The 27616-nt window shown below is 40.9% G+C and overlaps 1 protein-coding gene across 1 annotated transcript; it reads right to left on the bottom strand.

Moving 5' to 3' along the window:
- On the bottom strand, positions 1 to 26635 carry cth (cystathionase (cystathionine gamma-lyase)). The gene is made up of 12 exons (XM_084307552.1): positions 26284 to 26635; positions 24327 to 24408; positions 23954 to 24049; positions 23744 to 23853; positions 21689 to 21823; positions 20528 to 20585; positions 20321 to 20398; positions 19266 to 19418; positions 12991 to 13112; positions 9648 to 9700; positions 5956 to 6094; positions 1 to 1964 (listed from the first exon to the last, which is right to left on the bottom strand). Exons 1-12 carry the CDS (start codon positions 26482 to 26484, stop codon positions 1947 to 1949), a joined length of 1245 nt encoding a protein of 414 aa, XP_084163678.1. The 5' UTR covers positions 26485 to 26635; the 3' UTR covers positions 1 to 1946.
- Positions 26636 to 27616: the final 981 nt, after the last annotated feature.

Consider the following 27616-nt stretch of genomic DNA (forward strand, 5'->3'; position numbering starts at 1 on the left):
ACTCAAGAATCATTCAATGCTTTGAACAGTCAAAATATTTTCTTTTTTGGTTGAGTTTAGGAACACAAGTGATTTTTGATCATTGCTCTGGGAAAAAAATAATTATTGCCAGGAAAAACGGTTCTACAAATGGCAGGGACAGGCACACAGGCGCTCCCTCAATGGTCAACAACCTGTTAATAAGACTCAAGAACTTTTGGGGGCAATGGTTCCCCTCCTTCCCTTTACTAGGCGTACACTTGATGAAGCTCGATATAGAGTTCTGGTCCAAAACTAAATCTGGTATCCTGCGGTTTCTCAATAAATATATATATATACTTTTTTTTTTTTATTTATTAAAGTTATATCTTTTTTTATTACTTAAAATAAAATTCCACTGAGAGGCCATGGAGTTGATGCATTAAAGATGGCAGCCAGTTGGTTTGACATTGATTGATTTGATTGAGTCCTCCCACCTCACACAGTGCAATGCTTCTGAACAACATCCTCAAATCTGGTCCTCGCTGTCAAATGCATAATGATCTGTACATAAATCTGGATATGATCTGTACATAAATCTGCATATGATCTGTACATAAATCTGCACATGATCTGTATATAAATCTGCACATGATCTGTACATAAATCTGCACATGATCTGTACATAAATCTGCACATGATCTGTATATAAATCTGCACATGATCTGTACATAAATCTGCATGGAATCTGTACATAAATCTGCATGGGATCTGTACATAAATCTGCATGGGATCTGTACATAAATCTGCACATGATCTGTACATAAATCTATCCGCTTGACTGTCTTTCTTTTCCATGCTCCATCTGTAAACCTGTCAATATGTGGCTAAGCAATGTAGAGCATGGGTCATGGGCTGAAATGTAACACGGGTGGTGGGCCAAGGGCCAAAGATTGTAAACACAACTTCAATAATTTAGAAATGTAACACGGGTGACAGGCCGGGGGCCAAATATTACAACATCAATAATTCAGACATCTAACGAGCAACGGTGTCTTTAGCCTCACGGCAAGGCATTTGCTATTCCTGCCATTTCAGAAATAACTCCTCAAATATGATTGCATTGCATAATAAAGATGAATCCAATATCATTTCTATTGGCTCTCTGGAACGATTTAGAGGACTTAAGAAGAATGTTGTGAAGAGCCCTATTTTTTGTCATCCCTGACCTAAAGCCTTTTAAATGTTCTATAATTATATATTTTATACATATTTTATTATGCATATTTTATATACATATATGTATATTTTATATACATATGATTGTTTTATACAAATCTTGATGCACTTGCACTTGGTGCACTATTGTTAGTTTATTTGTACTACTTCGCACTTGACAAGACCCCAATTTCCTTGTGGAAATTGAAATAATCTTCGTCTCTGTAGTCATTGTGTGGATATTTTACAGTGTAGGGGAGAGATAAAGGCATCAAACCACATGGCTGCCATCTTTAAGCACGTGGTCCACTGGAGAGAAGCAAACACATGGCGCTGCGTCTCGCTACAGAAACCCTTGGATACCAGCTTTGATTGGACAAGACCCTCCATCACTCTGCCGCATCAAAGCCCTCCGAACGAAAAAAATTACAAACAAACGCACACAACAAACAAAAAGCAAAAGCAGCAAAAAAAAAAAAAAAAAAAAAAATTCATTTAGGTTTATCTGATAAAATCTGCATTAAAAACTAACTTAAAAAGTAAAAATGTAAATTATTCATGGAAGCTTTTTTTTGGGCCGGTTGTTCCCTGATGAGTACATCCGAATATGTGCATGGACTTGCGGTGCCCGCCCACCCCCCCCGGCTGCACCCCTCCAACCACTGTCTGTGTATTCAGACCAAAACCTCAGGCACCTCCAGCAATCATCCCTCTCGTGTCGGCGACTGGTTTCAGGCACTGGTCTCACTGGGGTCGACCCGGAAGACGCTCTACTTCTTCTTTGGATGCTGTTCAAAACGAGAAGAAGACAAATGGGGACCAATGAAAATCAAATAAAAAGTTCAATCCAATCAATTCCGCGTCACAGGAGGCCACGTAAGGGGGTGGGCATCCCGACTCCAAATCAAAACACGTGCCGGCGTTCGACACAGAAAGAAAAGGGGCGTGATAAAACGATCGCGGCATTAGCATATTCACCAGTTAAGAGTCCTAGATCACTTGCATCTTTGGCGAGCTTCAAATGATAAACCTCATGAGGCCGAGTGGGGTTTAATTCCGGGGCGGACACCCAGCCCTAAAAGCAGGACGCTAGACTGCAACTCTAATGGACCCCCCCCCCCCGCCCCAAGCCCAACCCCCGCCTCGACGCAACCTGCTGTCCGTTCCAATTAAACGCTTCACCCATCAGAGGGTGTCTTTAGCTGGGACCACAGAGGGTGTCTTTCTGGGACCACAGACGCTTATTGGAGATATCTGTCTCCATTTCATTTCCATTAGCTACAGACGGGCGGCAAAGCGCTCCAGAAACATTAAGTGCATCCTGGAGAGAGGGAGGGAGAGAGAGAGAGAGAGAGAGAGAGAGAAGAAAAAAAAGATGGGCCATATGCAGTTGCACCGCATAGGAAGAAAGGGATTTTTCGACCGAGCAAACCCCCTTGTGGTATATTATATTATATATATATTTATAGAGAGGTGGTGATGAAAAGCCAGGTTATAGAGCCGTGGTTATATAGTCTATACATAGTAGTGAAAGAAGCCGAGACTGAGCGCTATGGTCTGTACAGAGCTCGAGTCTGGACACATGTCCGAGAGCTGGCCTCATACAGAAAAGAAAAACCCCAAATAAAACACTTCAGCTCTGATAATAATAAGCAAATGCAGATATACCAAATAAAAAATCACCTTTCTGTATTTTTCATTATCTAATAACATAGAATAATAATATTGCAGTTAAGGACGTTTTCTCCACAATAATAGTGCAATTTGCATGAGCATGCGGTTGCAAAAACTGATTTATGCTGAGTAAGTGCAAACGGAGCCATTAACCCCCCCCCCCCCCCCCCCCCCCAGCGGTGCCCTTTGATGGGGGGGGGATCTCCCTCCCTCTTCATAAAACAGTGATCCAGAATCCCCCTCGCAAGCGAATCAAGATGCAGCACTTCAGGCAGAGGGGGGGGGAGAGAGAGAGAGAGAGAGAGAGAGAGAGAGAGAGAGAGAGAGAGAGAGAGAGAGAGAGGGTGGATGGGATGACTGAATAGGCCGCAGCAGTGCTCTTGAGGCTGCGCCGCGTGAAGCCAAGCGCGCGCTTAACTCAATCCCCGGTCTGCACTGCTTCCTGGTCTGGCCCACTCACAAATTGTTCCCGGGGATAATTGCTACTCGCTTGACCAGGGCCCCATATGTCTTGATTTGACAGAACGTGCTTTATTCTGCACCGAGCCAAAAAAAATTAACTAAAAACAAAAACACCACATCAACAAAATAACGATTTCTTCAGGATTGAGCTCTGCGCAGGTGGAATGAGACGTTGGTCGGAGCTTTGCCCTCAACTGACAACAGGAAGTGCTGCAGATTACTGCCCCAAGGTTTTATCTTCTAACAGGAAGTGCTACCTCTTACTGCCCCAAGGTTTTATCTTCTACCTCTTGCTGCCCCAAGGTTTTATCTTCTACCTCTTGCTGCCCCAAGGTTTTATCTTCTACCTCTTGCTGCCCCAAGGTTTTATCTTCTACCTTTTACTGCCCCAAGGTTTTATCTTCTACCTCTTGCTGCCCCAAGGTTTTATCTTCTACCTCTTGCTGCCCCAAGGTTTTATCTTCTACCTCTTGCTGCCCCAAGGTTTTAACTTCCAAGTAAAACGTGTTTGCAATCCATTCATTGAAACATTCAAACTGGTTCCAGTTCGTTAACCATTCATCTGGTTCCAAGGATTCAAAAAGGGTCACTTCACCAAAAACAATGCAGATTTATTTTGCACATAATTTCACATACATCCAAAAACTCTAAACAGTTATTGCGAGTAAATTAGTTTGAATATGGCCACCAGTGATGTCGTCTGGGACATTGATTCCTTGTGTTGTGTTGATTACAGCACCATGCAATTATGCAAATGAACAAATACCTTACCTTCGTGAGCTGTAATTAAACACAACACAAAAGGCTTCAATGTCTCCAATGACATCACTGGTGGCCATATTCAAACTCATTTACTCTCAATAACTGTCAAATGGCGTGCAAAAGAGAATGTGTGTGAGATTATGTGCAAAATAAATTTGCATTGTGCCACTTTAAAAAATAACAACTTGGAAACCCAAGAGTAAATGTTTGATGTTCGGGAGATTAACGAGCGACGAAGGGTCACGACTCGCACAGCCATCCCGGATACCACCTCAAGATTAGATATAACCTTGGATTGGTGAAGCGAACAGCCGCGGTGTGCGTTTACACCATGATTAATGATTAGCAAGTCAGACGCGTGGTGTGGTCTGGGCCCCCCGCTGTGATGCTGAGGGTTGTCATGTGAATAATAGCGGCAGTAAGAGCGACAGTGGAACAACGGGCATATAAGGGGTTAAATGGTTGATTTGCGAGGATAAAACTATTTTCTACGGTTTGTGAACAACTAGGGTCGAAGGATGGGACGGAAGGGAGTACTTACAACAGATGATGTCTTGAGAAAGTTCTCGGTACCAAAATGTCGACACTTTATTTATGGTGTTATTTTTTTGTAAACAATTATTTTTAAATCATAGAAGAAAACCGGATAGGGTCAACAGATGTTTGTATGGACAACGGGAACGATAATGGAGAAAAGAAATATGTTGGCAAATAATGAGCAGGTAGATTGGTGTAAGCATACCTACCTTGTATTGTATAAGTTTGTATAGATAGAATATAGGTTGTGTATTATGTTTAGTCTATAGTTTATAGCTATTTATACAGTTAGCATAGTTTGTATAGATAGAATGTTGTATATTATGTTTAGAATATACGTTGTGTATTATGTTTAGCTTTATAGTTTAGTTTCAAGTATATATATTATAGTATATATTTATAGCTTATAGTTCTAGTTTATAGATATAATATATGTTGTGTATTATGTTTACAAAACTACTACGGTTGAGGAGCCGGGAAAAACAAGCATCTCACGTTTTTCTGAATGCATGCACATTTAAAAAACTGACAATAAAAGAATCTGAATCTACATACACATGGTATTCATATATATGCATAATATATGTAATTGCAAATGGGCATCTAATTTCAGAATGGAACGTGTATATAAATCCGATTACCTTATTATAAAGCTGTACAGTGTACATAGAGATGCATCTACATACACGGTAAATAATTAACTTCTACATCTATAATCCGCATATATTAGGTATACGTACAAATAATGCACATAATCGCATATGACACACCCACACACAATTATAGTATGTGTATATTACATACATTATTTACAACAACAAGGTAAGTCCGTGTTTGCGGGAGTTATTTGGGGTCCAACTCTGCTCCACTGAAAAGAGTAAAAATATCAAAAGAATATCGCCTTTAAAATAATAAGAATATATCTTTATTGAATAATTTTATTCGGACGATCCGATATCGATTATTAAAACTGCCAGAGCGACCTTTTAATCGATGCATTTTCTCCCAGTGGATGTTCAGACGTGACTCCCATTCATACCTCATTTAGCTTTTCTTTTTTGCGTTTTGTTCCTCATTGTTTGCATTTTGTACTTCAGCCCCTCAGAACCAAGCATGTCACTGTAATGTACATGTACTTTATACGTGACAAATAAAACAAAACTTGAAACCTCCCGTACTGCAGAGTTTCAGCTGCACTAATAACTTGCTCAAGCTTAATTGAATAAAAGAAATCGGTCTCCAAATTGAATGGGGACCTCATGAGTCAAAATGGCACGGGTGGGGGGTGGGGGTACCCCTAGCCCTAGTCCGTGTGTCATGTCTGTCCCCCACAGTTGTACTCACAGCAGCACTCAGCGCCTGCTCCAGGTCCTCGATGATGTCGCCCTCGTCCTCCAGACCCACAGACAGACGCAGCAACGTGTCACTGATACCCAGGAGGACCCTCTCGTTCTCCGGCACCGAGGCGTGGGTCATGATGGCCCTGAGAGAGTGTGACGAGAGGATGTTAAGATGTTATTAATGTAGTGTAGCAAGAACAAAAGAAAAAGGGGAAAAAACAACAACGTGGTTGCTGTAAATAATTTTATATAACATTATTATTACACATGATAATAGCCATTATTTTATACACATGACACAATTAATACCCATTATTTGATATGCATGACACCATTAATACCCATTATTTTATACACATGACACCATTAATACCGAAATTTGTGAATTTGAATTTCATCAGGCTGAAGTCAGTGAGGTGGAGCGGTTACTCCGCTCTCTTCCTGATAGTAAGTTAGCAGGTTACTGGTTGAGAAACTTAAATGTTATGGTTTTAACTCTTCTGCTTTAAAGTGGATACTAAGTTATTTGTCCTCTCTAGATCACAGAAGGTGTATCTAAATGGCAGCCTGTCCAGTAGCAGAGGTCTAGAGTGTGGCGTTCCGCAAGGAAGTTGCCTAGGACCTTTGCTCTTCTCTGTATTTACTAATGACCTATCTTGGGCTACCAAATGTGCTACAACAGTTCTTTATGCAGATGATTCAACATTGTATTACACTGCACCATCATGCAATGTACTTAATGAAGTTTTGAGCAGAGAACTTAAAGTTGTGCATGACTGGGTAGTATGTAATAGACTTGTCCTTAATATCTCCAAGACTAAATGTATTGTGCTGGGAACAAGGCACAGGTTATCTACAACTCCAAAGCTTCATTTAAACTTGTGTAATTCAGCAGTTCAACAAGTTGAAAGTACTAAACTCCTTGGAGTGATGCTGGATTGCACTCCGTCTTGGTCTCAGCATATTAATTATATTGTTTTAAAAATGGGAAGAGCAATTGGTATTTCCAGGAAATGTGCTTCTTTTGTTGCCTGTCCCCTTTTATGTCAGATAGTGCAAAGTTTAGTTTTATGTCATCTTGACTATTGCTCTGCGATGTGGTCATCTGCTGCCAGTGGTGACCTCAGGAAGCTCCAGGTGGTCCAGAACAGGGCAGCACGGTTGGTACTGGGCTGCTCACTAAGGTCTAATGTGAGCCGTATGCATGCCCGCCTCTCTTGGCTTAACGTTGAAAATAGATAGTATTTTAATATACTTGTGCTGTTCAAGTTGGTCATGAGCAGTAAAACTCCTGTTTTTATACATAAACAGATTGTGTTTAGTAATACTGTGCTAGAGGTTCCAGTAGTGGGCAGCTTGATTTACCAGGTCCAAAAACCAACGCTTTAAGGAGATCTTTTATTTTTAGAGCATTAACTCTTTGGAATAACCTGCCTCAAAACCTCTGCTGCATTTACAGTAGATTCACTTTTTAAAACAATCTTAAATTGTATTTAACACAGTAAATTAATTTTTTTTCTTTTTTTTTGCATGCAATTCTAGCCATCTTAGTTGTTAGTTTCATTATGCATTGTGTGTTGAGTACTGACCTTTAATAATGTTGTTTTGCAATAATAATTGTTTTTAAGACTAGCTGGTTGCTATGGCACCAGCTAATGGGGATCCGTAATAAAATCTAAATAAAAAATCTAAATCAAATACCCATTATTTGATACACATGACACCATTAATAGCCATTCAAAATCAAATAAATTAAAGAAAAAAAGAAAACAAAAAAGGCAGGTTTTGAAAAGGCCATGTCAGTGGAAGGGAGGTTTCCTGTTAATCATTGCTGCCCCCTTGTGGTGCTTTTAAATCAAATGACACTAGTGCAGGGGTGGCCAACCCGCGGCTCGCGAGCCGCATGCGGCTCTTTGCCCGTCAATGTGCGGCTCTTCCATCCATAAAAAAAAATAAAAAAAAAAAAAAAAAAAAAAATTTTTACTTTTTTTTTTACTTTTTTTTTTTTTTTACTTTTTTTTTTTTTTATGTCACTCATTCCATAAGGACGTAGAATAAACATTTACATTTTTTTTTTAAATGGTCCATTTGCATGTTCTTGGTATCTGAATCTAGGGACATATATGGATCAGTGTCAGAAATAGTGTGTCTGTTACTAGGCTTGAGTAAATTGTAATGAACCAAAGGAGAATATCAATTCTATTTAAAAAAAAAATTATCTTTGACTGTAAATAACACCATGCTAAAATTGACCAGACCTGAAAAATCTAAGCAAATGAATAAAGGGAAGATGATTAAACAGAAGGGTTTGTAGATACAGTACTGAATTCTGCCATCTTTTTTATAATGTAAATTTCTCCACCATTTTTCATCATATTGCAACACCGTTTTTTGCAAGACGTTCACAGAAAGGTAGAGAAACTAACTGCGTTCTGTTTTATGGCAATAACGTTCAGGTTTGTGGGAGATAATCCCCAAAAATAAGAGAAATTAAAAAGTAAATCCAGAAGTCAGATGATTGACAGGGGCTGGTGTGAGCTGGGTAGGGTAGTTTTTCGAAATTTGAAAGCCCTGAGTCTCTTCCTTCAAAAGACTACACTCACTTTTGGCTGTGCCACTTCCTCCTGTCAATATGCGCCGGTTTCCGACTCAATGCCCTGAGATTTCTATAATCTTATATTTCACTAATAACAGTTAAAATAATTGGTAAACAAACATAATGCTGAAAATATACACTTTTACTGTATATCTCGGGCTTAAGAGGTTAACCCTGTGAGGCCCAAATTAAAAAGAAATTAGCAACTTCAGAGGCCAGAGGGTGGGACATATAAACACATTTACTATCAAATAGCATTGTGAGGCTGAACAACAGGACCAATTGACTATACATGTGCTTAAAGGGGAACTATCTTATAAATGGCTTTTTTCAGTGTTTACCATTGTTTCTTAGCTATGTGGACTTATATTAATAGGATATATGTCTCTAATTCTCATATTGGCGAATTCTTCCAATTCTCCTCTCACAATATTCACCCTCACTGAACTGAGTCATCTGAAAATGTGCATATCTGTGATGTCAGAGATTTCTCAGCTGCATAATAATGTGGCAGTTGATGTGGCAGTTGGCACCAGGCCACACAGTGGTTGGAGCCCAGCCTCAAAACGGCTTAAGATCTTGAGGTAGAAAAATGCGGTTTTTAGTACTTGATTAGAAATACAAAACAATGCATTTTTTTTGAAAAAAACCTAGGTGTTCCATAGACTCACAGGAATTGTGTAAAAGTGCCCAAATAGTGAAAGAAATAGTAAAATAGTTCCCCTTTAACATTTTTTAAATAAACATTATTTTTTTAAATGGCTAAAAGTGATTTTGTAATTTTGCAACCGTGGGTCTCACAGGGTACTTTTAACTCTGTGAGGCCCAAATAAAAAAGACATTAGCAACTTCAGAGGCCAGAGGGTGAGACCTATAAACACATGAAGGGTGCCGTGACTGAAAAAAAAGGTTGAGAAACGCTGGTATATGGTGTGGCTCTTTGTGGTACCACAGTAATTTTTTTGTGGCTCTTAGTCTCTGACTGGTTGGCCACCCCTGCACTAGTGGTTCAGAGAAATATTTGAAGATGAACATTCTCTTGTCTTTGTAGCAGTCTAATGTTTTCTGTGAGTGGGAATATCTAAAAAAGGGACACTTACGGATGTTCTGCCAAACTTTCATAGCCGCCAAGGCTCTCGGCGAGTGCAAACAACTGAAAATAAGAGACAACAAGGAACATAAATTAATAAAATACCGGTCTCAAGTGGTGAGAACATCCAAGTAAAAATAAGTAATAATGCAATTACAAAATATTTCATGTGCTTATATTCAGAGTTAATTACATTGTTTACATTGCTTATTTTAACTTTTCTACTGTACTATAACTATTACCATGCCCATACATGTACCCCCCTCCCCCCCACCCTCTGCTATGATGCCAGAATTTCCCCAAGGGGATCAATAAAAGGAATATCTTATCTTAAATGCTGAACCCTCAAAGTAGCTCATTATAAAAGAAATTCAGTGTGGGGTTTCTGGCTAATTTACTAATCCAGCTTTGTGAAATACAAATTTCAACTACACCGTTTAAAGCTAAGAAGCTACCTGAAAAGAAAGCTACTGTTCCACTGTTGTCGTTTACAAACATAATTATAATAATAATATTCTACGCCAATGTTTAGTCCATAGTGCCATACAATTATTATTGTTTTCATGTTTGATGACAGAAGATATAATAATTACATGTATAGTAAATGTGTTTTCTAAACTAATTTGCTAGGCTCTGCAAACGTAAACAACCCCCCCCCCCCCCCCCTCCCCAAAACTGCATAGGGCAGCTTTAACCGAGAAGACATTAAATATGCATAAGCCCCTGAAATATTTGTACGCAAATGACCATATAAATCATAAAAGGACAAATCAATTCCTCATTCAAAGCATTGGGCCTCATGCATGAAGCGATATAAGAACATATTTCGTTCTTAACTAGCATTTCCTCTTACTTTGTTCTTACCTGGGATTCAGCAAAGTTTTCTTATTGTTGCTTTTTTCTCAGGCAAGAACAAATTATAAGAGTGGTCGAGAGCACTCTTACCGAAATAAGAAATTCTTACCCAGATGAGAAACATTTAAAAAAGCCTACCATTCATAATAATACATAAGATTTATATAGCGCTTTTCCTAATTCTCAAAGACACTTTACAAAACAAACAATATAATACAATACCGTTTTAGTAGATCAAATAAAATAAATATTTGCCCCACACCTAAAGTTCTGAGTGCACTCTGAGTTTTAGTCACAGACATTTCAGAGAGAGGTGACAGGTGACAGATCCGGTGACAGTCATCTCTCTCTGAAAGGAGATTGCATATGGATCAGCGGCATATATATATATCAGTATACTGCGCGCCGCCATTGGTTCTTGACAAGCGCGCAGCCAGTCGTTCAGTATTGAAAGCCTACTTTGCTGGAACGATTTATTTTGCACTATACAACAGTACGTATATGTATAAGTACAAGTATAAATCTTTATTTGTCATCAGATTAACACACACACACACACACACACACACACACACATGCGATGAGCGACCCACAGGAACACACACACATGCACTGAGTCGCAAGTCGTGAGACGTGTGTGTGTGTGTGTGTGTCATTTTGAGATCGCAAAGCGCTTCCTGTTGAATATATCAGACAGGGATCAGATGGCGAAACTCGGCTGTTTTACACCCGCCTCATAAGGAGATGGTGGGCGTGTCTGTATGCAAATGAATTTAGCGCAAACACGCTTTTGAGTTTAAGAATGAGTGGCATTCATCATGCAAATTTCCTGGGTACGCACAGATTTCGTCGTTAAGAACGGCTTGATGAATGTGGTGGTGGCTTTTCTTATTGTTCTCTTAACAGACAGGTAAGCAAGAATATAAGAAAAATAATAAGAGGGCGGTCAGGTGGCGTAACGGAGATTGCGTTCATCACCAACCCCGGAGCGGTTGGATTCGCCTGTTCGAATCCAGCTCACAGCTCCGGGGTTGTCACCAGCTTGGCTGGCCGTTCACACTAATACAATTGGCAGTATTAGAGCGTGGGAGAAGCTGGCGGGGTGGGTCCGGGTCGTTGTAAACAGCGACTCATACAGTTCGGTCGGGGCGCCTGCTAAGCGCGGATAGGATCTAAGTGGGATAGTGTGATCCTTCCACACGCTACGCCCTCTCAGTGAGGATCGGCGCTGCCAGGTGAAAAGAAGGGGTTGATTGGCTGGACGTGTGTCGGAGGAAGCACGTGGTAGCCTCCACTCTCCCAGGCCGACTGTGGGGGGTAAGTGCGCAGCGACCAGGAAGGGGATTGGGAATTGGCATAACGACTAACATTGGGATGGGAGAAAAATCGGAGGAAAAAGGAGGGGGAAAAAGATCAATAAAAAAAATAAAAATAAAAAATAATAAGAGAGTATTGTTGAATGAGGTCCAATGCCTTAAAACAGACTTTATGTACTTTACTGTACATCACAGAGGAACATTTTCTCAAAAGCACTTAATTTTCTCCCCTGAGAAAGGTCGTTTTGCTTGAAGCAGCAAGATGGTATCCATCCATTCACCTCCACACCCAAACACTTATCTGGACATAAGGGTCCACCAATAGATTTCTATGTCAATATTTTGAACAATGATTCCGATAGGCCCCTTAGGTGTCTAGTCAAGTCAAGTCAAGAGTTTTATTTGTCACGGCATACAAGTATACAATGAAATGCGGGTGGTCTTGCCCGCAACGATGTGCAATACAGTGGTACAACATATAATAGAATCCAATAAAACACTACATGCATGTGTTGGAAGGAAGTCCTGTGTAGACTCAACCATGTACAAATACACAGGTTAACCCTTTCACTGCCACACTACAGAAGGTTAAGCCTTTCACTGCCACACTACACTACAGATGGTTAACCCTTTCATTACCACTACAGAAGGTTAACCCTCTCACTACCACACTACAAAGGGTTAATGCTTTCACTACCACACTACAGAAGGTTAACCCGCTCACTACAAAGGGTTAACACTTTCTCTACCAGACTACAGAAGGTTAACCCTCTCACTACCGGTTAACCGTCTATAGTATGGTAGAGAAAGGGTTAACCTTCTGTAGTGTGGTAGTGAAAGGGTTAAGCATGTTATTTAGTGGACAAGTCTAGAAGGTCCTCCTTTGCCAGTCCGATGAGCCAGATTTGCATATAGTTGAGTCTACTCTACAGTCCTCCATTCCAAACATAGTAATCAAGCCATGTTGCCAGATTTTTAGGCATCGAAATACTATGGCAGCGATATAAGAATTTGGGGTCCCAAGAGTTGAGCTCCCAAAACACTGTTTGTGTTATTTTTATTTATTTTTTATTTTCTTTGTGTTTGTGATTTGTCTTGATGTGTGTTTGTGAAACTATAAAAGCTGAAAATAAAATATTATAAAAAAAAAAAGAAAAAAAACCCTGTGAAAGTGTTCGTCACCTTGAGGCTGCTGAGGAAGATGGTGGCCTGCTCCAGTTCGCCCTTGATGTAGAAGGTGATCATCCCCGGGCAGCCGGTGCACTGCCTCTTCATCAGCTCGTGCTGGGGGTGAGAGGGCAGGCCTGGAGCCAAGGGAGGAGAACAGCAAAACAAGTCGGTCAACTAACTAACGCTTGTAAATTATAGTGTAACTAGAGATGGGAGGGGTGACGTTTAGGTGAAGGTGTAATAAGTGTACTTGGGTGTGCGAACAGGATCTATTATGTTTTGTGAAAAGAAGCTTGAGGCCATCCAACCCCGGGTAGGAGCGGGCATATCCGGGTTGTTTTGCGTGTTCGGTTTCTTTACAAGCTGACGTGTACACTAAGGCCTGCCAAAATGTTATTTCATGTTTACTTAGATCATCAGAGCAAAGGTGCACGGTGGTAAACTGTGGATATTTCATCTTAATATCTTTATAATAATTCTTAATATAGGACTGGTTCATGCGTGTCTAGATTGCTGCATCATCCTTTCTCTGACTTTCCATCCATAGTGTAATACATTATGGTATGGAGTGATCAACAGGATAATTCTTTGCTAGTCAGTTGTCACAATCTTATCCGTTGTAATATACCCTAGGATTATTGGAATGACTGTCTTCTTGAATTTTCTCCCACTGCTTCCACTGAACATGGATGTTGTCTGCACAAGCCAGTGTGAAGATGTTTGCAACATCTAGTTGTAGAAACTACGCACTGCAGCTTTAACGTCAATCAATCAATCATGTTTAGTAAATAGACACCTGATTTTATAGTCTTATTCTAATACATTTTCATGACTTTTGTATTATAGGAAAGCATGGCTAGACAAAAATTGTCAGTTGAGGACCGAAGGAGAAGAAATAGAGAGTACCAATGAAAGAGAAGAGAAAAATTACACAGTGACAAAGAGAGCAAACATGCCATGCAAGAGTAGGAAAGACAAAGGTGGAAGAAGAGGGTTCAAGACAAAATAGTAATAGAAATACAAGCTGGGAGACAGGGCACAGAGGTATCGGAGAAAATATTGGAGAGAGAGGTCCAGAAAAGGTGCAGATAGAAAAGGTCCCGTGAAGGTGCGGTGCTGGAGGCAGACACCCCCCCAGATCAGGATATTCTAGATAACAATGCAGAGAGTCTCTCAGACAGGAACAGAAACAAAGTAAAATGCGAAAAAGGCATTAAAGAGAAATACAAACTTTAAAAGAGAAGATTACAAATGTAACAAAGCAACAAAACAACCTGAGAAAAACAATAATGTGCTGAAAAAAGGCTACAAATACATCACCACTGGACTCTCCAGGCACGGAAACAAAGAATATGCTATCAGGAAGCAAAGTAAGGAATCAGAAAATTCAAAAGGCCCTGCTATTCCACCACATCCTCAGAAGAGAGCTGAAGACAAACAAACAAACTCCTGGCCCACGGCGCCAAAAACCAGCACTGAGTGTGTCATCAGGCACGATTCTTAAAAGGTATAGTCTTCTTCAACAAATTAAAGAGTTAACCTACAAGTTAATGAGAGAAAGGGAGCATCCTCAGAAAAAGCCACATTCATACAGGGTATAACACAGACTGTCCAGGATTTCTTCCTGAACTCTGCACGTGTGACGATGTGTGACGATGGATAGTGCTAATGATGGCTTTGTCATTATAAATGATTTCCCATATCTTTTAAAATCTTCGAAAGGGGATGGGTACATTTGGAAATTTTGCAATAAAAAATTATGTAGGTTAGAGTTATCCTATCCCAAAAATGTACTCATATTTAAATTCCCCATTAAGAAACACACCATTTAGACACCTTGCATGTTAGGATTTCCTTCAGATTCATGTTGGCATCCATGTATGGCGAAGGCCCGGACGCGTCTATTCTTTCCCCACTACATTTCCAGTTCCGCATGCGCGTTCTGCGATCCGATTGGCCACCGAAGGTTCCGGGTACGATCTGATTGGCCACTGACGTTTCTGGTCATGTGACATGTGCGCCCAATCGCGTGACGCGCCCATTTCCGCCTCGAGCAGCTGCAAACTACCTAACGCCTAGTTTATCACTGGTTAAGCTTAGGCGACTCTTTCGAAGTTGGTTATGGTTAGAGTTTGGAATCAGGGCTGGCGTTCTATCGCCCTGCTCTAAGACAAACTCTAACCTTAACCAACTTCGAAAGAGTGCCTAAGCTTAACCGGCGAAAGAACTTGCCGTCACACGATTGCCGCGACCAGAAACGTCAGTGGCCAATCAGAGCGCAAAACGCGAACGCGGAACTGGAAATGTAGTGGGGAAAGAATTCAGGCGTCCCGGACTGGCCATCAGGAGCTCTGTCTGTCTGTCACACACACACAAAGGGAGCCGCATGTGATTGGTGGAGGCGGGACCAGGCCATACAACTGATTGACAGTGGAGATGGCGAATGGAATGGCAGATGGCACTCCTGCAAAATGACAGGGAGAGACAGCGAAAGACAAAAAATTTCAAGCATAACCTGCGCTTGAAAATGGACAGCGGAAGGGTGGAGCAGAGAGGGAAAGAGAGAAAAATACATACTGCTTACTGCTTGTATTTCACATAACAGTCAGATGGAAATTACTGGAAATGAAATGTTTCAACACTTCAACAGTGAAAAAAAGAGGAAGCATGGAGCAGAGAGGGAGATAAAAAATAAATAAAAAAAGGCCCTTGCAGGAGATGCCGCTAAATGTGGCAACATTGACCAAATGTTTTCTTGCACCACGGGACCACCAGGTTAGTCAGTGATAAAAATAAACATGCTAGCTAGCTAACATAGCTAACGTTACCATGCATCATCATCATCCTCTGTCACTTTTCTTTTCCATAAATCTTTTATTCAACTTCAGTCCTGATCATAACCATTTTTCTTTTTAATGTTTCTTGTAATGTCAGATTAAAAATGAAATACTCTCACTTTTCTGATAATAGTTGTTAAGTCTTACATCAAAAACAAAAAATCCATCAAAATCAGTGTTGTTGCTAATCATTGACACATGATGATTATAACAATTATTAGCCTGTAATAATCCCCCCCAGAAAAATCCCCTTTGCATTTGATATATTGAAAATATTTAAATGTGTGTTTTTTTAACAATAATTTATGATGCCATCACAAACAATGGCATTTAAAGGGTAAACATTTGAAAAGTCCTGCACCAGCATGCAGGGAATTAAGTCTTTGTAACTAAAACCTTCCTGGTGGGGGACCCCCAGACCCCCTGCTTAAAAAGTGGCCTGACTTGGGCTATATTTCGCACTATATTTCCTGGCCGGAATAATTCCCCCAGTCTGGCCCTGCGAAGGGGTGAAAAATAGTCACATCTGCCATTTTGAAATCCAAAATGATGTAGGTTAGAGTTATCATATCCGAAAACTTTTCCTATATTTGAATTCCCCACAAGAAACACATATTTTAGACACCCCTCATGTTAAGATTTCTTAAAAATTCATGTTTGCACAAAAGTATGGCCCGCCCTAATATGATGACCACTGGTGGCTAGCCAAGACCATCGATGTGGATACTGATCAACAAGATGTGAAAGTGGAATTTCTGCATCCCCCTGGTCCAACAGAAAAGGTTCTGTTTCTGCCCAGTTCAAGACATCATAGTGAAACTAATCGGAAATGCAGAAGGAAACGAAGAGGAGAAGTGCAGGGTGAGAAAGTGGAGATCAGGAAGTTGTGTAGATGAAAACAGGGACGAGAAGAAGGGGTCCTGGTCTCCATTACTGTTTTTGTTGTTGGAAACAGTGCATTTTGTAATAGTTGGAAACGGTGTATGTAAAGTTTGTTGTTATTACAATTGAGTTAACAAAATGTTCAGTATAAGACAAGGAGTTATTAGTTCTTATCATTGTCACTTCCATCTGTTTAAAAAATGCATGTGTTCATTTATCAGAGATGCATATACAATTTTGTCAACTCCGTCAGTTTCTCGTCAACACCGTCAGATCTTTGTCAACACCGTCAGATGTTTGTTTTTGTTAATTTTGTGGGAAATACAAATTCCTTCTTCAGTTTATGTTGTTTAAGTAATAAAGGAGCATCAGATCTTCATCCTCTTCTCTTATTTACTTAATGATCTTTTTTTATCATATCAAAATTAAAAACAAAGTTTGAAAATGCAAATATTTATAAAAATCTGGGTTTTCAGAATAGTGTGAAATTACACCTGAGGTTTATATATTATATTTGATTGCATACCAGAGTAACTAAACACTATTACAACATACTTCAGAACTTTAGATTCTTGTTGGACTGGAATAATTAGAATTATATACTTTTTTGTGTGTCTGACGGAGTTAACACAAATCAAGTTTCAAAGGGAAACATGTGAATTTGTTGAAAATGTTTTTCTATGTAGAGCCCGCACCTTTACATGGTTAAATAGCTCAGACCTTTCTCTACATGAATATACAACTCTAATCAATATAGTGTGCATTCTCAAAATATAATATTAAAAAGTGTTTTGTCCCGACTCTCAAGAATCAGTGATACACACAAATGTGTTTCCCGGTTTCTTAAATAAACATTATTTTGAAAGCAAGCACTTGTCATCATTGTAGCAAAAAAGACAGGACCGGAAAAGTCTTTATCGTATGTCGGGGTGCCCTGGAATATTTTATTGAACACAGGGGTGCCTTGGCAGCAGAAAGGTTGAGAACCCCGATCTATAGCACCTTTAAAAAAAATTAAATACATGATGAGGTGAACTGAAGTGGGTGTTACAAAGCACCAAAGATGCCTAATGATTCATTTATATTGATAGTACCCATAATAGCAAATACGACAGACAATTAACTTAATTGTAAGTATTTTCTGCTTGCTTTGATGTGGTAATAATAATGTGAAGTGGGTGGAGAGTCACAGTTACTATGGATGCCGGTCGCCATCTTGTGAGGATGGGTAGTTGGGTACGGAGAAGGAGAAAGTTTGAAGTTTCTCCCTGGATGGTTGTGATCTTTTCTGTGGCAGCTTTTCACACGACAACACTTCCAAACCATCTTTTATTTTCCAGAAATCCACCAGTCAACATACGGGTTAACCAAAGTGATCCCTATATATACCGATAAACAGGAATACAAGTTGCTCTCTACGTAGAGACGATTGTATTACTCCTTCATTTGCAACTTAACTAGATACAACCTCTCCTCTGATACCAGAGGAGCAAACAGGGTTTAACATCTACACAGATCTTCTAGTTAATGTTAAAGGTGCACTATGCGGTTTAGGAAGAGAAAGGGGCTTACATTTGTAGAGCCTACAATCAAGTACTTTTCAGGTAGCGTTCTAGCTTCAAACAGTGCTCCCGTCAGCCCACTTTCCTCTTCACCGCTTGTTATGTAATAAATACCACATCACTTCTCAGACTCTACATAGTGCACCTTAAAGCTCACACTGTTGGTTCTTTATACAAAGCTGTACCAGTCTTAGTGCATTGCTGCGTGAGCGCAGCTGCCGACAACGACCCGATCTCTGCTCAGGGATGAATGAAGTTCTTTATCTTCAAACACATGGTCTTCCTCTACAATTAAGTGGGTACGTGTGAACGCGCACCACTCTCTCCTAAAGCTAGAGATCAGAGCGAGAACCCTCCAATTCATGATGTCACTGGGATGTAAACTCCAGGGCTGCTCCGAAGACAACAAAAGGGGCTCCGACTTTACGAGGCTGTAAAATGTTTGCGGGACCCTCTTAAAAAACACAAATGAGGTTCATCTTCCAGCTACTCGTTTGGGTGTTAAGAGCTCACACACACATTGTATGGCCTCAAAGAGCCAAAGCCCCATTCATCGTCTATGGAACGACGCCGGAGTTTACGTTAAAGTGTTCGCTCTCTTCCGGTTTCTAGCCTTAAGGAGAGACTGGAGCACGCTAAAAAATACCTACTGAACTGTCCTGGGGCACAGGAAGACCATATCAAATGGCCGAAGAGCAAAACCTCCTATCTGCACTTTGCGAGGCACTAATACCTGGTCGGTATTGTTAACACATAATATAGTAATATAGTCCAAAAAACTGTGTATTGTATTTAGGGCTGTCTTAAATACTTCGAAGCTTCGTTCGATGGGCATGGGATTCGAATATGAAAAAATAAATCAATTATAAAACATTTAAAAAAAGATATGACATTTTTTTTGTGTGCAAAATCAACTCTGCCTCCCTTTGTTAACTACAACAAGCAATGCTGTTTGTTATTTAAGATGAGGTCGGACTCGGCACTGACAGATTTGTGTTCATTGTACCTGGGAAGATGACACGGTCCACTCTGGGGTCCGCCTCCAGGTACTTGGCCACGGCCATGCCGTTCTTGAAGTGCTGCCTCATCCTCAGGTGTAGCGTCTTTAACCCACGGTTCAACAGGTAGCAGTCAAAGGGAGACGGCACGGCTCCCAGGGCTGAACCGAGGAGAAGAAGAAGAAGAAGAAGAAGAAGAAGAAGAAGAAGAATTACAAAGGGAGACAGCACTGCTCCCAGGGCTGAACCGAGAAGAAGAAGGGTTACAAGGGGGGACCGCGAAAGCGGATCAGGCATACCATCATAAACACACACAAAGCCCCCTTTCTGAAAAGGGTTTCATAATTGGTTGGATAACTTTTGGCATCGAGGCTCATGTTCCTGGGGGTTTGATGAGCAAATGCTGCTGGCTGAAAACCTTGTACAGTACCTCCCAATTCTGGAGGTTTTCACTTGATTTTACTTCCTATTGAAAGTTTACATGGTTCTCTAATGTTGCGACTAAGTGGCATGAAATCAAATGTATTGTCATCAAACAGCACAAGTACAGTACAACGAAAAGAGGTTTGGCAACCAACCAGAGTGCAAATGTAACAATAATAATAATAATGTAAAGTGCAACAACAATATACAATGTACAGGTGATTAAACTGGGTACAAAATATACAAATTAGTGTCTACCGAGTGTACCAATTTGTATATTTTGTTGTACCCAGTTTACCCTTTTGCACACTGGTTGGATGCCAAACTTCTTTTCCGTTGTACTGTACTTAAAACTTTAATCTAATGAGACTCATAGAACCTTGAAACCCATCCAAAACCCCAATGTAGAACTTCATAAATACATAGGTGTTAAATCTAAAGATAATTCGGTTGTTTTTCTTCATTCCTGAAAGGTTGAGCCTTGTGCAAAATGTAGGTCAGAATTTAGGCACTGGCCCACTAAGTGTTTCCATGTGTTTTGTAGCTGTGTGATACATAACAATAATAATAGTGTGATCTGATGGGGAAGCGTAGTTCCTCTGCATTTCTGTGTACATGTCCACGTTGAGAGTTCACTCACAGTTTTGTAGAAACCGCAGCCGCTCGTAGACATCCTCCCGGCTCACGGAGACCAGGCCCATCACCACGTCGCTGTGACCTGCCCGGCAAAATGAGCAACACCACGAAGTTCAATATTTGAAAATCAGATCCAATAAAAAAAAAATTATTTATATTTTGGGAGATCTGCAAAATGTACTCGCTTGCGCATGCGTTTGTGTGTGCCTACCGTTCATGTACTTGGTAGCCGAGTACATGCAGATGTCGGCTCCCAACGCCAGAGGGCGCTATAGTCAAAACACACAGGAGCAGGTCTTGGTTAATCAATGACTTGGTTTCCACGTAAAGTGGAATGAAGTGCTTCAGAAATCAATCGTGTGTAGGCTACTGTGAGTCACAGACACACACACACACACACTTTACTATCCTTGTGGGAACTCTCCCATTGCCTATATTCATTCCCCAACTACTAAAGGCCTAACCCTAGCCTGACACGTCAGACCAATGGAATGTATACAACTTATCTCTCCACTGGGTCTGAAAGCGGCACATTGAGAAATAAACAAATAGCTTCCCGGCGGAAATGTCAGTCAATTTGACTTAACGTGGTGATGTGTTGGCGTCTCGTCTCTTATGCCGCAACGAATTCCTGGCACTGTGGTTACATTCAAGTACAGGCACATTTCCCAGAGGGGATTAATAAAAGGAACACCTGACAAAGCCATTTGTTTTGTTTTCTTAAATGTGCCACTTTCAGACACAATGCAGAGCTAGCTTGCATACATTCCATGGGTCTGACGCGTCAGGCTAACCCAACGCCCAACCCTCGCCTTAAACCTGCACAATGGAACTTTTTCCCATTGGAAAATATTGCTTCTTTAGTCTAATTGAAGTCCTTGAACCCAGGGAAATACACTTTGCCATCTTCCCCAGTCAGATGGAAAGATTGATATCAATTCTATCTCATCGTCAGTTTAAGAGTTGTATTTCTTCACATTAGACAGAGCTAGGCTAGCCACTCCCTAGTCCCTACGCCTTCTAATCCCTAAAAATAAGTGCTGGGAGTGTTCCTTTGAGTCATGGACTTGGCCTGAACAAGAAAAACTCCTCCCATATGCATGAAACCCAGTGGAATATTTCTACAGCATAAATGTGAAGGATGCTAATTAAAAACAAAGAAGTTTTGCATCAGTGATCAAGAAACTTTTTTTCTTCTTCCCGTTTCATCCCTCCTCCAAAGGTTACGTAGCGTAGCTTTAACTTAACCCCAATTCCTAAACCCTTATCCCGACTTTAAATCTGACCTAACCCTAAAAACATCTTGTTTTCATTACTTGTGGGGACATTTTGTTCGGCACCATGGTAGGAAAACATGGACAGACACACACACCTGGAAATAGGCAGACATGAAGGTATTGTCCACGACCACCACGGTATCTTTGTTATGTTCATGGACCATATCAGCACAGGCCTTGATGTCAACTACTTTCATGGTGGGGTTGGTGGGGGTCTCGATCCACACCAACTACACAAAGGACAGATACAGAATAATAGATTAGATTCATGGTCATTCTACAAATGCAAGTACAGAGTACACCAAAATCCAGTTGGCATCTAAGAAGCAATAAAGTGCATTGCTGTATACAGTACAACATGTCAATGGTATGGAGAATATAATTATGACATAGCTAGTCTACTGAGTAAATATGCTAAACTAAAAGTAATAGACCATTAGCTTAGCATTATTTACTCTGGACCCCTCTTGGCAGAGCCTGAGGTGTGGCCAGCAATAGCAACCCCTCCCCCTATCTCCACTAAACTCCAGCCCATCATCGCAATGCATCGATCGATCCTAAGGTCGAATCACATCGTTATCGAATCGTGGTCAAGAGATTTCATGATGCATTGAATCGTCACCTGAAGAATCGTAATCAAATCATTGTGGGGTCAAATATGTACACCCCTATTATTTACCTATAGTCCATTCATGCTGAGTGAATCAGTTCCCCCAGCCACATTTGTGTATTGAATTTTTTTGGGGAATTAACTGATAGAAAATGTATCGAATCTCATCGAATCGTGGTCAAATTAAGAGATTTCATGATGCATTGAATCGTTGCCTGAAGAATTGTAATCGAATCAAAGTGGGGTCAAATATTTACACCCCTAGTAAATAGTAACTAATTACTGTATTATTATATACAGTGGTACAAGTATGAATACACTATGGTAATAAACCAGTCTTGCAGGGATTCTATGTTCTTATGATAGAGATAAAAAGGTGATCAATTATGATAAATGCTTGGATCAGCCCGGCATGTGACTCTATAATAAAGACTCTAAACAGCATGTGCTTTAGTAGAGCTCGGCCTACATTTCTAACAATCATTCACCACCAATCACGTTGAAACGGTGTATAAAAACACTCTACGAGATGCTAGGCATTAGGTAATGTGCCCTTTTGAAAGACACTTTGCACTTTATTTGATCTAAAATTACTGTATTACACAAATACTCAAACTATTCAAATTTGTGCATTGATATCAAATCACCTCTATGTGTCCCACATGAGAAGCGGCTTCTGGGTCCACTCGTTATTCATGTCCGGGCAGTCCCGGTTCATCTAAGTGGCTTGGGTGGAGCTAGCCGCTAATATAAAGTTCAAGAGGATCTCATTTAGGCGTATGCCGGCCTCAATAAACATCCTCCCATTTCTAGTTTCCGCGCAAAGAACACGTTTCCTTGGCTGCATCCCATTGGCCAACACATCTCTGGCTAGCTCTGATTGGCCTTTGTAACAAGGAAGCGGTAAAGTTTTTTTTTTTTAAAGGTAGTAAGAGAAACACTGCACGACTAAATTACTCACAGCCTTGAACCACGTAACGTATGACTTATACTTTTCCTTTGAATGGATTCTTCTAGCTCTCCAGCAGAGTACGAGTCCAACTGCCGAGGCACAAACTAGCCTAGCTACTCAAGAGTTTCGTTGACCCAGCCATTATACTGTGGTTCTGCCTTCCGAGCTGTCAATCACAACAGAGCCAAGGGAGCGGTTGAGACAGATTTTATGTAAAAATAGGTCCTTACAAGTTCTGCATTTTGAACTTTTTAACTTGAAGAAAAGGGCTCTTAATGATAGTGAGATTTAGTCAAAGTTGACACAAATTACCAGGTATATTCTGTATTGTTTATTTAATATGGAAGAAATGTAAACAAAAACACCATCTGGGGGGGGGGGGGGGGGGTCAAGGTTCATGTTAACTATGCCGATGTTGACAACAGGACAATGACACGACCATAGTAACACCGGTGAGGTCCTTTAACACACAGAACAAAAGAACTGCATCAGTGCTGATTCGGAACGACACATTCATTCTGCCCTAGAAAACAGGGAACAACATAGTAATGAGGTGGGCAACTTGTAAAGAGAGATCCCTCAACCTACCTTAGTGTTTGGCTTCAGAGCAGCCTTGAGCAACTCCATCTTTGTAAAATCAGCAAATGACACATCCAGGCCGATTTCAGCAGCGATCCTTCGAAAGTAACGATTGGTACCTGAGTGGACAAACGGCGGGAACGATGTGAACATCTCGCCGGGGGTCATCTTGTAGTTATTTTGGTGCGAGTTTCAAAGTCACAGAGGGCCATCCCTTACCTCCATAGACATCGTTCATGCAGACAATCCCGTTACCATACTTCAGCATGTGAGTGATAGTCATAGTGGCCGCCAGCCCAGAGGCAAAAGCCAGGCCTACAGGAAATTCACAGTTAATGAAGGACAAAGAAGACCATACATTCTGTCCATGTTTCTCTCCATGGATGGGGATCATACTCAAATAGCTCGCTTTAGGTTACCAATTTTAATCTACGGCTTTCAAATCTGCCAATGTTACGGGATTCGAATGTTGTGAAATGTTGGGACTTCCTACGCCCCAGTGATTCATTTCAATGAATCATTAGGGAAACCCGTCACAGCCGGTCTAGATTGCATGAGAGAGGGGGAGTATCCGACACCGAGCAGGCCTTACAGTGCTTTGCCCCGTCCAGAGCTGCCACCGCCTTCTCAAGACAGTTCCTTGTAGGGTTTCCACTCCGGCTGTACTCAAACCCCTGCAGGAAAGACACATTTAAGACACGTTAGTTACCAAACAGTTGACGTTGTAATAACAACGTTAAATCTCTACAAAGGCCATGAGTACTGGCGTGGTCAGCGATACATCGAATTCTGCATTAATTAGTTTACATTTCCAGCAGCATTAGAACTTAGGCTTTTATGCTTCTTGAATTTGCTTTCTCCCTATGCAAGCCTTTTTAAATTATTTTTATTATTATTATTCCTTTTTGGTAAGAGAGTATGTTGGTGGTGGTGGTGGTATTCCCAAAAGCCCAAATTTGAACTCGAAAATAAAACTAAACACAGCTGTTTTGGATAATATGTCACATACTGTATGGAGTGAGCAATAAAAGGGCAGATAATTTGTCATTGTCTTTTGTCATAGTAAGTATGGGTACACTAATGCATGTATGGTAGTGCGTGTATGGGTACACGGAATGTGTTGTGTGGTAGTTTGTGTATGTAGATGTCGTTTTTTTTTTTTTTTTGCACGGACAAATTTCGTTGTACTGTATTGTGCAATATGACAACAACGCTTTCTACTTCTACTTCTTACATTGTATAGAAGAGAATACAAGTACTTTATTAATAATCCCGATTCAGCACCACAGATCGCTCACAATAATAAACATTCGGGTAGTCAGAAAAATAAGAATACACAGTCAAAGATATACATTCTAAAATATACAGTAAAAATGTGCTGAGGCTTGTCGCTGAACTGAATTAATGAAGATCAAACACTGCATGTATAGGCCTCGTCCTGGTTACAATACTATTAGACAGAGAGTAGAAGAAGCTTCTATCATCAGGCCATCAGAATGCTAAATGACAATAACACTATGTAACAACCATCAAATGCACTCACAGCACACACACACACTCACTTTAAACAAACAACTCACTGCAGCACCCACTTTAGAACACCTAAACACACTTTATATTTATTGGTAAAGAATTTGCACTACAACCCATACCTCATTACACCTTACTGTAAATTGTACCTAAATTGTACCTCATCCCATTTCTGCTTTGTACTGTATAGTATATTGTATTGTAACTCAGTTACTTCTACTCTGCATTGTACATTGTATATACTGAACACTTTTGTCTACGTACTTGACTTCTATTTTACACTTGCTATACTTATTTTATACTTATCTATTTTTATCTAGCACAATCTCAGGAGCAAAACAGAAAGAAGCATTTTATATAAAAGTATTCTGTACTTCTTCTGTATGACATTGACAACTAATAAAGAAACTTGAAAAACTTGAAAAACTTGAACTATTAAGCAGTAGGTGTTATGAGGACAACAACAGCCAGGGGTCCCACGTGTTAAGGGGACGCAGCAGCCCCGTGTGTCACTCAACCATTACCGGGAAAAGGGAGACCTAACATGTGTTCTTGTTCTTATATAACGGTACCATATAGACCACCGCAACACTTCCGGCACTTTGAGCTCATGGGAGAGCGCGGGTGGAGGGGGAAGGGATTTAATGATATTAATTTATTAAAATGAATTAATGTTGATTCATTAAGAGCCTTGACTACAACCACTTACGTCAAGGCTCTTAATCAACATTCATTCATTGTATCCCCACGCGCTCTAACCAACTTTAATTACTCGTGCCCCCCTCCTCACGAGCTCCATGTAACGCGGAAGTGCAGAAGACAAGACACCGGCAGGTTGTTTAAAGGGCTCCGCTCGAGCTATGATTATGAATGAATGAAATGAAAACTTTATTTAACAGATTGCAGAATGGGTACAATACAGTACGGCTCAATGCACACAATTGTTAAGGTGATGCAGACCAGAGAAAGGAGTTTGTCTTGTTTACACCAGGGTCCCCCATTTTCAATTCTATACTTACAGCGTGGTTACCGGGTCCATACTGCTTGAACGTGGTGGAGAGGGAGATCGGGGGCACCACGGCCATCGACTTCCATTGCTCCGGTTCCTGGCCAACGTGGATCGCCTCCGTTGCGAACGACTTGAATCCCGTTTGGAAACCGGCAGACAGGTCGTTCTGATCCTGATCGTGCTCGATGTTGTTGTGCATGGAGGAGGCCATGTGTTTACAAATGATGATGATGAAATCCAAATCCGCCCGCTGGGTTCCCCGGGAGTAACAGTGCCGGGTTGTTCTTTCCGCGTTGAGTAAATCTTAATAGAGAAATAAAGAGTAATTTAACGGGAGACGTGTAATACCCCAAATTCCCTCCTGTCCAATCAGTACATCTCCGTGGTGATCAACTGGCGCCGATTGGTGTGTCGATGGGGGCGTCCGGTGTCACGTGACTCTGGTTGGCTCATCGCTTGTTTGATGTACTTGTTCCCCGCCACCTGAGAGCGCTCCATTTGTAGTCGCCGGAGCTCCCAACGGCGAGGGCGGAGTGACGCGAGGTGGGTCAGATTCTGGCAGGGGGTCAGAATTCGGCACAACACCGGCACTTGATCGTTAGCTGACTAAACAAACAACAATAGTCGGCCCACCGGGGGGTAACAGCCGTGGCACCTCTCCTTGTTGACAAATAATGGCCAACATGGAGTCGTATGTTCGCAAAATTACATATGAATGACATTCGTTAGTTGTCCGCACTCCGTTGTGTCAATCTTTCTATGTGTGTTTTTGTGTTGGTCGTGCTGTTGATGTCAATGCCACTCGCGCCGCTGAAATGTAGAACCTTTGATTTAGAATTTTGTATGATAACTGTCAAATGGTGTTCAGACTCCGCCTACTCGGCGCGCTACAGGCGCACGCCGGTGAGGTAATGGTGCGCACTCACTGATGCAATGTAGACCATAAACTACAACATCTAATCGAGGGAGGAGAGAGAGACGTACACACACGCACACACACACGCACACTGTGACACACACACACACACACACACACACACACTGTGACGCACACACACATCTCCCTCATGGCTGGCTGGCCCACACAGAGTGAGAGAGCGAGAGAGATGTACTGTACTGTAAATAATACTGATTGTATTAAAGTATTAAAGTAAGTCCCCTGTAAATATATAATTATTAAAAAGGTCCGCCATTGATTGCAAAGGATTTGAATGTAAACACCATCAAATTAAAGCTGAAAATCTGCACTTCAACTCATAGTCATTGTTCCATTTCATATTCAATGTGCTAGAGTACTACAGAGACAAAACAGTGTTTCACTGTCCTAAAACGTATGGACTGCA

Source organism: Notolepis coatsorum, assembly GCF_963971535.1.
Source record: "Notolepis coatsorum genome assembly, chromosome: 2".
In the NCBI taxonomy this organism is placed as follows: domain Eukaryota; kingdom Metazoa; phylum Chordata; class Actinopteri; order Aulopiformes; family Paralepididae; genus Notolepis; species Notolepis coatsorum.